The 13,735-nt window shown below is 42.4% G+C and overlaps 1 protein-coding gene across 1 annotated transcript in view; it reads right to left on the bottom strand.

The window, feature by feature from the left end:
* The window catches only part of ANTXRL (ANTXR like), a 57,286-nt gene that overhangs the window by 22,994 nt on the left and 20,557 nt on the right, over positions 1–13,735 (bottom strand). Inside the window, exons 10-15 of the mRNA XM_061459270.1 lie at positions 11,457–11,555; positions 9,106–9,175; positions 7,853–7,931; positions 3,926–4,021; positions 3,352–3,390; positions 164–262 (exon numbers count right to left, since the gene is read on the bottom strand). Of these exons, the coding sequence (XP_061315254.1) occupies positions 164–262; positions 3,352–3,390; positions 3,926–4,021; positions 7,853–7,931; positions 9,106–9,175; positions 11,457–11,555 (482 nt within the window). The remainder of the gene's footprint in view (positions 1–163; positions 263–3,351; positions 3,391–3,925; positions 4,022–7,852; positions 7,932–9,105; positions 9,176–11,456; positions 11,556–13,735) is intronic.

Below are 13,735 nucleotides of genomic sequence, written 5' to 3'. Positions count from 1 at the left end.
TAGGACAGCAGGTGCAATCAGCTGGACAAGCCCTAATTAAATCCCAGTCTCTAGCCCATCAAGGTAGCTTTAAAAAAAAAACAACAAAACACATAAAACCAGATTGTTATAATTTATAACTAAACATGCTGATTTTTACAACACTAAAGAACAAGCCAAATACCTCCATCCTCTTAATCCCACCAACACCTCGACCTCCATAATAAGATGCGTCCACGGTTGGCCACTTTTTCTTTGGCAATCCATCTTCATCGTCAGATTCCTATGGGAAAGCCAGGGAGCTATTACTTCTGTTCTCACACAAACAGCATAAACTATGGTAAACAACTGAACATCCTATGGTCCAGCCCTTGGATATCTGGCTTTGTGTGTTATACTTCTTATTTGCTGACAAAAAACAAGAGTTTTTTGTCTCTGCAGCTGCAATTTTAACCAGGGAAGCCAAAGAGGATCGCCTGTTCCTCTCTCCAGGCAGTTTTTATGCAGCCAAATATGCATTGAGCTTCAAAATCATAACTGATTTTTAAGGGAAGGCAAAGTGAAAATGAATCGTATGTTATACTGGCTTACCGCTATTGCTATGCAGAAAGTGCAGCAATCGGTTGGCCTAAAGAAATCATTTGTTAATTGCATTTTTAGAACTTAATGTCATCTAACAGGGAAAAAAGCTACTACTGTGAGTTTTCTAACATGGGCATCAGACCATTTTCTCATGGCAGCTGTAACTAGTTATTCTGTGCTGCTTTGTACAGTCTGGCTCAAGCTGTACAGTTTGGAACCAGGACTGGGACTGGAGAATCTCCAAACTATCAGGAAGCTCAGATCCAGAGTTTCTGACCTGCACTTATAAAGACTGCAGATTATTTTTCTGGAACGTGGGAGAGTCTGAATCAGGCATTTACTTCAGGTTCACTGTTCTGTTCTTGCTTAACTAAAAGCTGGCGAATGTTTCTGGTTCAACAACCCTGGGAACACTTCTGTTCCCATCATCAGCTGACAGAAGTCACTGGGATTTCTCAGACTCCCTATCATTACACTGAGTTGAGGCAGCTGAAAGTCACACCATGACACCTATAACCAAGGAAAGGGCTCAACAAGCCTCCTAAGGTACCATATTCCTTCCCTACATAAACACAAATAAATACATTTCATGCTGACATGCAGATGTGCACACTGCTCTTGGGCTGGCCCTGCAGTGCTTCTTGCTCATTTTCATCAGTACAAGCATGTTTCTAAGAAACTGTCTAGACATAGTTTTTTACTAAAAGAAATTTAAATTAAATTATCAAGTGAAATCCAGATACTAGAGAATGACACAAGTTATTGTCACATTACTAGGTGACATTTTCTCAGAATTGTCCCACATGATTCTATTGGAATGCAAAAGGAATTGAGAGTCCAAAAGCCAACAATTTTTTTTTTTAAACATGCTGTTATTTTTGTTTGTTCGTATTTAACTTTTAGGTTATGCCTCTGAGAAAGGTTATTTCCATCAGTTATTCAGTGACATCTGATCTCTCAGCTATGGTACATGAGTTAGTTCCTCCAACAAATGCTTTAGTATGGCCAGGCAAGACTAGAGTTGACATCTTCATTAACCAGTAAGAGGGGGTTGTTTTGGTTTCATTTGTGGGGTGGGGTGGAGGAATCAGTTGGTGGGGTCTTTGGTGCTGGTGTTTTTTTTTTTCTGGCTTTTTTTTTTGTTGCTGTTTGTTTGTTTTATCCTAAATCAGGGAAACAAACATACAAGGAAGGCACTGGGATTTGGTGTTGGGTTTTGTTGGTTTGGTTTTGTTGTGGTTTTTTTAACAAACAAATTTTATCCCACTTCGTGGACAACTAAACCAGTACCCAGTGAAATACATCAATAGTTTTAACTCATTGATATTTAATTTCATTGTGAACTTGAGTGTAATATAAAATACACTGGCTCTTACATGTGATGTAGCAGAGATTTCATGTGTTCATGTCTTAACAACCTTTGTTATACCAAATACCCCCTACACTGAACACATAGCAAAGCAACATAAACAGCTACCACATATATTTTGAATAGTAATGGGGATCTAATGCTTGTGGTTTAGAACAAGTTTTAGATAACTATATTCAGTTTAGCAGCAGCAATACTAGATGTATCAGCTAAAGGCAACTCACTATACCTAGGAAGACTAGTGCTAAGTATAACAAGCCCACACTCCACACTGGATATCAAGACAAGTAATCCCAAGTAAAGGAATGGATAACATCTGTATTCTGTGTTATTCCTGGACACCTAACATCAGCTCACAGTCTCTGATTACATCTAAAATCTCTGCAGATCAGAATAACCTCAAAGCATCTGGGAACTCTGCTGCAGGGGTGCAGTGCTCTCTAAAACCTGCTTCAAACACAGCTTAGCTGCAATTGCATGCTTCACAACAACACTAATCACCCTAGAACCAGCATGACTTCTGGTGTGTATTTTAAAGTTAAGTTGTCACAGTGCTGCTGCCCAGGACAAGCAACAGGATCACATACACAGTTATGGTGGCCTCTGCAACCTCAAAACAGCAGCTGTGGTTGCTTCCTCATATTCATGCCAAGTTACAGCAAGTTAGCAGCGAACTGTAAGCTTCTCTTGTGGGTTAGGCAAGTATTTTTCCATCATTTAACTGTCTATGCCTATGAAAGAAATAAAGGAAGGCATGAGTTTTCTCTGGAGGTACTTTTATTTATTACTATTATTTTAATGAAATTAGTACAGTGAAATTAAGCTAAGAGCCAGATGGGTCAGCATCAGTTATTGTCCCAAAAAGAGCCAACTACAACCATGCCTCAAATAGCTCACAGTCTAAATGGAGAAAGGCTAAACGTCCTTTAAAAGGTCACTGTGCAGCAAAACCACAGCTGGGGCAGGCTCTTGTCTCCCTCTCCTGTAAAAAAGCCACAAGAATGTGGCCTTCACTGTCCTTTCTTTCAGCTGCCAAACTTTGTTTCGTACTGCAAAGCTGGGCTAAACTCCCGCTCAGAGCAACAGCAGCTTTGCTGGAGGAGGGACAGCTTTCAGCACAGCTTTAGAAGCAAAGACTTGCTCACACACCTCTTTTATGTGCAGCAGAAGGAACAAAATACCATGGGAACTCTCAGTCTATGGACTTCTGAGTTATGCAGCTATTTTCTCTGTGGATGGAAATACCCTTACTGTATGTATATAAAGCAGCCAGAAAACAGAAATAGCTGTCCTGACCAAAGTGACTTCCTCTCACAGCCTTCAAGGTGTCATTAAGACACCTACAGGACTGACATTCCTGGGCAGCACACTACACTATAGTGGCTGCAGACAGCGCAATAGCTCAAAAGTAGCGTACTTACAGGCTCTGGAGGTGGTGGTGGTGGTGGCTCCTTGATCACCTAGAATATATAAACAATGGAAGAAATCTGAGATAATGATAGGGTTCATCATCGCAATGCTATGTCTTCTCTGCTCTTCTGCTGCTATCAAAGATGGGCTGCCCAGATCAATCAGCAGGCCCAAAATAAATGTAGATGAGAAGTTAATCCATCACATTGAACTGAGTAGTCAAGAAGTGCTCTATTAAGTAACTCATAATACAGCTTATTATTCTGGTAGTTCTGCCTTAAAAGCATTATACAACCACCAAACTAGTGCAAGATATTCATGCAGAATCTGCAGCTCTGACAAAAACTTTGGCTATGTCCACAAGCTCATTTAAACTTATTCAGTGTCAAAATCACATAGACTTTACAACATTCAAAACCCCAGACCAGAGTGACTTAACAAGCGCATTTAACAGCCTGCTGAATCAGCACTGTACAAGCCTGGCAGTATTTTTTCTTAAAGTTACCCATCCACTCCAACAACTTCCAATTCTGTGGTTTCAAAAAGAGATGAAACCAAGTCAAAAGAATAAAATCCTGTACTTACCACTGTGCAGCAAAGGGGCCAGAACCACCACAGAAGAGCCAGAGCCAGCAGCAGAAAGAGAACCAGGAGAACAATGAAAAGGATGGTTCCAGTCAGCTGCAAACAGATGATTACTTCCAAGTTATGTGGGCATGTCACAAACAAGGCAGGAGTCCTTAAGTTACACATTCAGACTGGGCAAAAGGAACCAAGTTTCCCTTACTGTGAGGTCTTGGGTAGATTGTGCACTCAGTTGCTATTATCATTAGGGTCACATCAACATTTGGTATGACAAATCTCTATTTGAAGTCATGATGCAGGGATGCACCTCCTGTTTGTGATGTGTATAGGTATCATGAATATATGAGTTTATGGTATACTTCTAGCCCACTGCATTAAAGTGTGTTAACTTGCATAAAAACCATTCCCGAATCTGTGCTGACAAGTCCCTTAGTACTCTCAAAGGGGGCATTGCAAACGACATGACCACAGACTTTCTCAGGTGTGCAGAGTCATCTTGCATCATCAGAGATGTACAGTATGTAAATGCTGATATTCAAAGAATAGGAATATTTGGTCTAAGACTTTATGGGTCAGCATCACAAACACAATTTACTCAGCCTCGTCAGCTCCCAAGCCTGCCTGTACTGCATCTTGACTCAAACCGCATACATAATCCCAACCTGAGTGATTATAGAACCATCAAATAGTTTGGGGTGGAAGGGACCTTCAAAGGTCATCTAGTCCAACACCCCTGCAATGAGCAGGGGCATCTTCAACTATATCAGGTTGCTCAGAACCACATCCAGCCTCGCCTTGAATGTCTGCAAACTAGTCCTTCATGCTGCTGGTTGTTGGTACACTTCCTATAGCTGGTTTAACTATTTTTAATGAGATTCTGTCATCATGATCTTAGGTATTTTTGATTCTTATATTCTATCTGTTTCTCTGCAGAGAATAGTGAGACTTTATGGCTGGATAGCCAAGGGTTTGCATTCAAAATCAAAGTTAATTTTCTTTAAAATTACTAGAATCTAAAATAAAGTCAAATGTTAACACTTGAAATTAGCTTTTCAGAGCAGTCAGGCAACCAAAGAGAATCACAGCTTCGATTTTCCTGAGGAAATCTTAATAGATCCTTTGCACTCAGAGCATTTCATGTCAGTGTGTTCAGAAGAGTTATTAACTCTGTGTATTACTGTGATGACAGAGAAGCAGGTCTTCATATGCTGCTTGGCCGCTGCAGAGTACACAGAGCACATGGCTTTTTGGAAATTAAACATTTGTTGCGGTGGCATGCTGGGACATGCTGTCTCCTTAGACTGCACTGGGCTCTTTGATGAGGTTAAGATTAGCTCTCATGCTCTAGCCTTTTCTTTTATACTGGGAAAAGAAACCTCTTCAATGGTAGATTTTCTGAGGTTGACAACAGGTTCAGTTCACTAGCAACAGAGGTAGCAGAGAATAATCAGAACTTGGCAGCAAACTAGAGGAGAGCCTGGGATTAAGAGGATGTGCAAAAAGCTTGAAAAAAGGTCTGTGAATCAGGCTGAGGGAATCAGAATTGGCTAAACAGGAAGCTGTAAGAGATCTTCAAAGAAGGGCAGATGGGAAGATAAATGGGAAAAAATGCAAATTCCAAAGAAGACTTATGGAGGATAAAGTCCATGAGATTCACTTGTTAGATAACACACTATCCAGCTGCAGTTCAGTGCTGCAGCCCCCCTCTCTGGCCCTCTTATGGACCCATGTGGCACTAAATACACTTGGAAAGCAGATTTGAAAGGCATGAATTCCCATCAAAGTCAGTTTGCTGAGAAAAAGATGAGTAAAAGCCAAATATGACTTCAAGAGGTATTGATGCACTCAAAATCAAATCCAAGCACAGCAGCAATGCAGTGCATGAGCAACAGATGCACATACCACTGCTACTGTTACTCCAAACACACCTCACCTGTTCTGTAGCCTTTCCTTCCAGGTTCACTTTTCCCATGCTAAGTGCTCATATAAATTGCTGAGACATTTGCCCGCTGCAGCTCTGAAGCTGCTGGCATCAAAGAGCTAAAGTGTCCTCTTTTAATGATTAAATATACAAAGCATCGTAGTGAAGTTGGACTTGGAAAAAGAAATAGCAGACTTCATGGAGCTGAACAGAAATAAGGATGGGGATCCCAGAGAGGCTTTAGGAGTAAAGTGAAGATACTTACTGTACAGAAAGGACAGAAGGGCCAGCAGGGGAGGAGAGCTGAGCAGGCCAGCTGACTGCCACTCACAGAAAAGGAAACAGGAGAGGAAAGGAAATGGAGGGAGTCTCTAAAACAAGAAGAGTTAAATGCATGAAATTAAGACAAAGTTGGAAACTGAACTGCCAACCTCCCTGTTTATGGGATGTAACTGGACTGAGACAGCCTTTTTGTACCAACTGAGAATCAGGCTTTCTGCCTCCTTCACATTCAATCTGCACGATGCTGGTCAAAAGCTGTCAGATTGACAGGACTGGAGATTGGATTCCTCTCTTTATCCTAAGGCTACTGAAAGGAACGCTTCCTCCAACCATGCTCTGGCCTGTGGGAATCCCAGCTATGGCTAAAACTTTGGTGCTCATCAGAAATAAGCTACATATGGGTGACTAATTGAACCAGTTAATACTTGTGTTTGACAAGGGGAATAAAATGTGAAAATATCAGTCTTTGGGGTAGAAAATTTGGGGGAAAGTTTCAGAAAAATAAAAATCAGGTGAAGCAGCAAACGTATCTCTGCTACGTTCTGAGTTCCTGCACCCCAGCCTGTCCCAGCAATGTGGTGTGAGATTTCCCAGCTTCATTGCTGAAAACATCAGAAAATTAAATTTGCAAGTTCCAGTCACTGCCTCTGTGCACATTCCTACCCTTGTTTTCTGCAGCTGTCAAAAAGACCAACAATGATTACAAACCAATATGACAGCATTTGGCCTAGGCTATGAAAGAACTTTTGACGCTAGTAACAATAAAGCTCAACTCTGATACAAAGTGCTTTCTATCAGGTATTTCAGCCAGCTTGGCTTATTCCACAAGTACAAGGCCACATCGTTCGCTACTGCTCTTGCTTGCATCAGCTACAGGTGCTGCATATTTTCACTCCAAAACCAGGAGGCCTACTGCTTATCTCGTAATTGATGTCTTCATTTTGATTGATTCTAAAGTCATATTTTTAATACAGGTAATCACTTCCAGCTGTTGGCCCCTAACACTCTGCCTGGTCTTTCTGACCAGGAGATGCTTATATCAAAGCCATTGCTGTCCTGCAGCAGCGCATTTGCCCTTGGCTGGGCTGAGCAGTGGCCTTTTATGAAGAAGCTCACCCAGCTCTGAAGCTGCCATATCTTTCTGGTCACCTCTCATGACATCAAGAGAATAGCAACCAGCCTCTGCCACTAAAATGGTAAAAACACCTTAGTAAATCGTGAACTAGCAAAGGCAAATTGTGGTGGTCTAGAAACAAATGCTGTAAGCTCCAACCAAAAATAACCACGTAAATTCAGAGCACCTTCAATGCTGGGTCCCTTCCAGATCCAAGTCCTGACAGTTGCACCTTTGACCCCAGATCCCATAATGGAGCCCAAAGTTCAGCATCTGGAAGCAACACCCTGTTCCTTCCCTCATTTTCTCAGATTCCCTTCTACTCAGTACCTAGTCTTGAGGATCCCTCTTTCCTGAGCTAGGAATGGGAAGGGTGCCTTTTGTTGTACTATTTTATTCAGTAAACCTATCATGATCTATCCATCAACAATAACAATTTAAACTTAACTATCCCTGGTTATTTTCCAAACAACTGCTGGGATCCAGTCAATAACTGTGATGCAGTAGCTGTAGAGAACTCATGCTCACTCAAGGAGGCTTTGCCTGAAGAACCACTGCCTCATTGCAAGTTCTCATGGTTTCTCTGTCAAGCCCCACTGCAATTACTTACACACTGTGTGCTGGTGATGCTGACAGAGCTGGAGATGAACGTTAGCCCGTTGTTCATGCTGACTTGTAAGAAAACCACCCTAAAACACAAAACAGATACATTTATTTTTAGTGTCATATTTATACCTACTGTTACCTTTATTCTGGCTGTGGTTTAACCACTGGTTCATGAGCACGCATGGACAGCATGTCCTGCTGAGTCAAAGCATTTTCATGGCTTCAGGTGCTCACCTGCATTTGTGTTTCTGCTTGCCCAGGAGCTATCCTTTTTATGTTGCCTTAACTAAGTTGGGGCATATGCTCTCCATTAAAAAACCTCCACCCCACCTGGGGCAAAGGGCAGTAGGACAACAGGTCATAACATGTCTCGGACATTTACAATGGTACCCCAGAGAGCACAAGAAACTAAGACTTTATTTTTTTTTTAAACTCTTTCTGCAGCTTTAAGAACCAGAATGTGTTTATTTTATATACAAACAAATCCAGAATACCCACACTGAGGTCTAGGGTAATAACACTGAAATGACAGTGAAATTAAAGAGAAATCTGGCCCTAGCCATTCTCCCATATCAAAGAAATGGTTTGAGAAAAAACAAAACAAGAAAACACAAAACAACACCAAAAAAACCCAAACAAATGAAAAAATACCCAACCTCAAACCACAAGACAAAAAAGCCCATAAAAACACCCCAAACCCTCAACAAACAACTTTCCCTCACCCATGAATAGGAAAAGGGAAGGAGGCATTCTCCCTCACCCCCAGTATGGTATTTAAGCACCCACAGGATCACTCAGGGGGAAGGTAGAGCCTTGTGCCATGTCTCCCAGGAGTCTGCACAATTAAAACAGCTGGAAAATACCAACACTAGACCGAGAAGGGCAAAATGCAGGAATCAACATCTACAACAGCATCAAGAGAAATCAAATCAAGCACCACTTTTCAATCAAATTCAATTACCTTTTGGTCTGAAAAAACAGGATATAGGAACAGAGGACAAAGCACTGTTCTATAATGTGTCCATGGTCCAACAAGGCCTTTGGTTAAGCTGTTCTAAAGACCCACTGTGTTGAATACAGCTATGCTTGCTCATCTTAGGAGAGGATTTTGCATAAAGGGGGTGGCTATAATTCTGTCATACACACCAAAATTTATTAGCTTAGCACTTTGGGCAAAATTCTGAGCCCCTGCCTCAGTAATGACACCCTCATCCAGAAGCCCACTCTCTCTTGACACGTGCTAGAAACAATACTTACTGTCCAGCATCTTCTATCACTGGGGCAGGACAAAGTAAGTAAGTATCATGAACAAGGGTTGGCTTTTCATCTGAAAAGAAATGAATACAATTGTCAGTGGTGAAAAAAGAAATTTTCCAAAGCAGGCCACCCCTTGGAGAAGTGTTGATATCAAATGAGAGTCATAGACAAATTCGGTATATCGGCAAGTACCAACAATCCCCAGTGGTACCAAATTACAAAGCAAAGTATGGAAATGACCATTCTTGTTGATGCCAACATAATGTTATTAGGCTGGAGATACTACATCAAAAGTATGGAAGTATATATCTATTCCCAACAGCAGAGATCAGCCATTTGGAAGCCAGCTTTGAGCAATCTTCATCTTGTCTTTCTGAAAAGTGTATGCAAACTCTACTTGAACAGAATGCTCTGACCCCACAAGTTACTCAAGGGGTCACAAGTATAGGGTTCAATTTTTGCCCACCCACTTCAAAACACACATACAGGAGAAGCCAAGTGTGCACTGTTTGAACTCCGAGAAATGGAAAGACAGGGGTTGGGTGAAGCTAATGTGTACAGACAGTAAAAAAAAATCCCAAACCCTATGATTGGGCATATATGAGAAACAGGCAGAAAGGGGCCATGACTGATGTTACTATGAGGACCTATCCTGCACTAGCTGCTGCTTCTCCCAGTTCCCAAACTCCCCTCTGAGGCAACATCATCCACAAATAGCCCATGTTTATAAGGATTTGGTGCAGAGATAGTGAAAAGCAAGTCCATGGGTGGCTCTCCACCTCCTTGAACTCTGCTGCTCCAAGAGTCATCAGTACTAATCCAGTTGCTTTCAAAACTCACATCCAGGAAGTTCCATGAACACAGAGAGGAGACCCAGCAGCAATTCTGCAACACCACTCCACTAAAAATGTGTAAGCTATGGCACAGGAGCAGAGGACTCACTGCTGTGACTGCAGCTTAGCTCTGACTAGCCAGCAAAGCAGCTACAGTGCTAGTCCAGGGAAAGACTAGTCACAAGACTCCAACCCAAGTGAATAAGGGGCCAGTAAAAGCTGCTAGCTTATTTATAATTTAGAGGCTTGATTACTGTTTCTACCTAGGAAAACAATAATAAAGAACAACAGAGAGTTGTTCCTTCATGCTTCACTCCAAGGCCACCCAAAGACAAAACTCATTTCCCTGCTTTGGCAGAGATGAGGCCATGGAAATCATAGTGAAATGCTTTAGGGCCAGCCTGAGGGCAAAAAGCCAGCCAGAATACATCAGTGTCTCATCACAGCATCTGCTGCAGATACAATGCAACGAAAACACAGCACGGAGGAGATGCGGAATGAGGGTAGTTTTCCTCCTGTGTGCTTCTAGGCCCAGGTCAGAACTCACTGTGTGAAGTCCAGTCAAGGTACTAGTGGATGAGGGACAAGGAGTAAAAAGTAAAAGTGTCTACCTGGTAAACCACAAGAAATGAATCTCTGGCAAAGGGCATCTGTAAGTGGAATGACAGTGAGACCACCAGAGTTTATTTAATGCAGCCTCCACACAGGCAACCAGGATAGGAAATGAAGGAGCGATTCATGTGCTCCCTCTTGTAAGTGAATGCTAGGGGAGGCACCAGTCTGACCACGACAGGATATGAAAGCCTCTACTGTGCTCAGCCAACAAGGGTAGCACATACAGAAAAGGAGGAAAGCTCCCCTCCCCACACCATGTTTTACCCTGCCAGACGTACACAGCTTCTCAGGAATAAGAAAAGACTGCTGAGAAATGGGACATTCGACCTTTTTTGGACATTCAGTCCTCTGCCTAGCTGCTGAGGTAATAAACAAAAGACTGTTTTGTACAATGATGACAGGGAGTTTCCGTGTTAAATGCTCACTGTGATGAGACCAGCAAATGGCATCAGAGAGGAACAGAGCAGGCCTGGGAGGACCCTGCTTTGTGGTGAATGTCTCCTGAACTGCTGAATAAAGACTCTGAAAACACCAGTGGCAGATCAAGACAGCATTATTTCTTTTTAGTGGTGATGAACAAGGTAATAGAGAGCAACTTTATTTCTCCCTTTTAAAACCTTATATCCAGTCCTCACTGGCTGTATGTTACCCACTTGCATCATTACAATGATGCTGAAGTTCATTGTGCAGCAGCATGCCCCATATAAGCAGTCGTAACACACTGCCCATAGGTCACAGGATTGAGTAAGGATGAATTTCAAGCTTCTGTTAGGTACAGATTCCTACCCAGCTCCTCCTACAGCCACTGCAAGGACTCCCCTCAACATGGATGACAGCTGGCCTGCGTCCCATGAGGTGACACAGCCACAGGGGACAGTAGGATCCACCAGCCTGCAAACTTACTGATAGTAAGGCTGTCATTGAGCTTGAAGCTGCAGAGTACCTGGTCGATATTTCTTGCGTGATAAAAGCCGTTGCCTCTTACCACAACTTGAAAGGATTCTGTAAGTAAAAATACCAGAGAGTTATGAAAAAAATTCAAACACAGCATTTCTATCCAGACTGATCTGAAGTACAACATGACAATGGCTATTCTCTGTGCTATGCCTGAAACCAAATACTGACACTGTTACTCTCTCTATTCAGCAGCAAAGGCCAAGAGTGCTACAGTGGCATTAGTGCTGCACAGAGTCTTCTCTTTGTCTCAAGTTTGTTCCCATAAGCATAGCACAGACCCTGGTGCCTTAATTAAGGGTGCCACAGTAATACTGTAAGTCTGACTTGGCTGATGTCATCTCATGGTTGCTCCATGGCTTTTGGGACAGACACCTTTGCTATCCATAAGCACCAGTCCTTCCCCCTGTCCCCACAGCAGATGGCACTTAGCTTTCAGCAGCAGCTCTGTTCTGGAGCATGCTGACAAACAGGATTCCTGTTCTAACCCTTCTGTGAATCAGAGAGGAAGCTTTGCGTCTGGTACAAGCCCTGGAAAAACACAATCCTTCTGCCCCTACAAGAGCTGTGCCTGTGCACAGCTCCACTAGCATCTGGTGCATGGGAACAACTAAGGATTCAGGCACTGCCATCTTCTTTGTGCTCATCCTCCACATCCCTGCCACAGCAGCACAAGAGACCTGCCACAATCAGACACACTCTCTGCTGGCCAGAGCAAGTGCTGCAAGCAACCTACTCTTCAGCTACTCTCACAACTTCTGTTCCTTCAGTCCTGATAGGGAGGGTTCCTGTGATTTTTTTTTCATTATCACAATAAGCATCTGTGATTTTTTCATTCAAGCAGAAGAAGCATTATCATTTTTTCCAGCAAACCTTTCAATAGTCTTTTTACTGATAAAGCAGTTTCACATTTGAGTAAAGCCAGTCTAGGAAATAATTCTGCTGTCAGAAATAAGGTTGCAACTGCACATGCCTTCCACTGTTGGCACCACTGATCATGTTGCAGTGCACTGAGCTTGCTCACGCACCTGAAAAATAACCCTCTGTTTGTTGCCAGAGAGATCAGTAAGGTAATCTGCCTGGCTGAGCATCTGCTGGGAAAAGAAGTGTGCAGGAGAAGGGAAGGGATGGAGACAAGTAGTGATAGCACTAGCTGAGTTTACATCCATCATGAAAGCACCTGGAGTCATTGTACCCAGCAGTTAGACGGGGAAATGAATTTGAGGGAGAAGGTATTAAGAAACCTGAGTTTGTTTCCTCAGCTTCTTCACAGCAAGCTTTTAAAATTATTTCTTAGTAACTATAAAGGAAACAATTCTGCTTGGAGCTCTAACAACAGCACAACACAACTGTTTGCTGCTCTTTCTTCTTAACTGTGCACAGCCCAACACTGTGCCACAGTCTCCTCCATACTCAAGATCAAGCACTCAAAACCCACACTCTGGTTTTCTTCATGGTAACTTTCCCTTAGAGCAGTGCTCTGAACTGACATAGGCTGCAGGAAACATGGGAATCAGAGAAGATATTTTGAGAGGGGGAAAAAAAATGTTTACTGGAGTGCATAGTAAAGTGGAACACATGCTTTGGCACTTTGCTGAAGAAAGATCATCAAATATGAGACTCATTGAGTACATCAAGAGTCAACATCAGAACTTGGCCTCTTCTTTAAGGGAGGGATTATACCTCCTGGTTCCCACTGGGGGTGGAGGGCACTTTAAACAAAAAAAAAAACCAACAAAAAGAAACAAAAAAAACCCCAACAAAATGAAACAAAAAAAAAAGGACTGTAGGGTAGATTCAGCTTCCCCCCCCCCCCCCAATTTTATATTATAAAAGCAGCTTGCTGAAAGAAAATTGCACATAGATTCTACACATCCCCATCTAATTGCCTTAAAATGTAGCAGCAGCCACAAAGGTTCAACTGATAGCTATTTCAGTGCCTTTAAAAAGATGCAGCAAGTAAGAGACTTTCAACTCAAAACATCAAAGGTAAAAGCTACATCTAGAAGTTTAGTCTTGACAAGACAATTTACCTTTCCTGCCCTTCTTTTCACAGTCACTGCCACTCTGCACAGTGAGTTGTGAACAGCAGCTTATCCACCAACACAAGCTGACAATATAGTTTCAATACCAGACTTGCATGGAAATATAAACAGCTGGTACTGGATTTGGTTGTCTGCCCCTTTGGATGCTCCAGAGCATTAACGTGTTCTGGATGATGGTCTGTT

The sequence above is a fragment of the Pezoporus flaviventris genome, unplaced genomic scaffold (assembly GCF_033815535.1).
Source record: "Pezoporus flaviventris isolate CSIRO_AGI_PZ_B2104156 unplaced genomic scaffold, CSIRO_AGI_Pfla_v1 ptg000029l, whole genome shotgun sequence".
NCBI lineage: Eukaryota > Metazoa > Chordata > Aves > Psittaciformes > Psittacidae > Pezoporus > Pezoporus flaviventris.
This window is presented reverse-complemented; position numbering and strand designations above follow the sequence as displayed.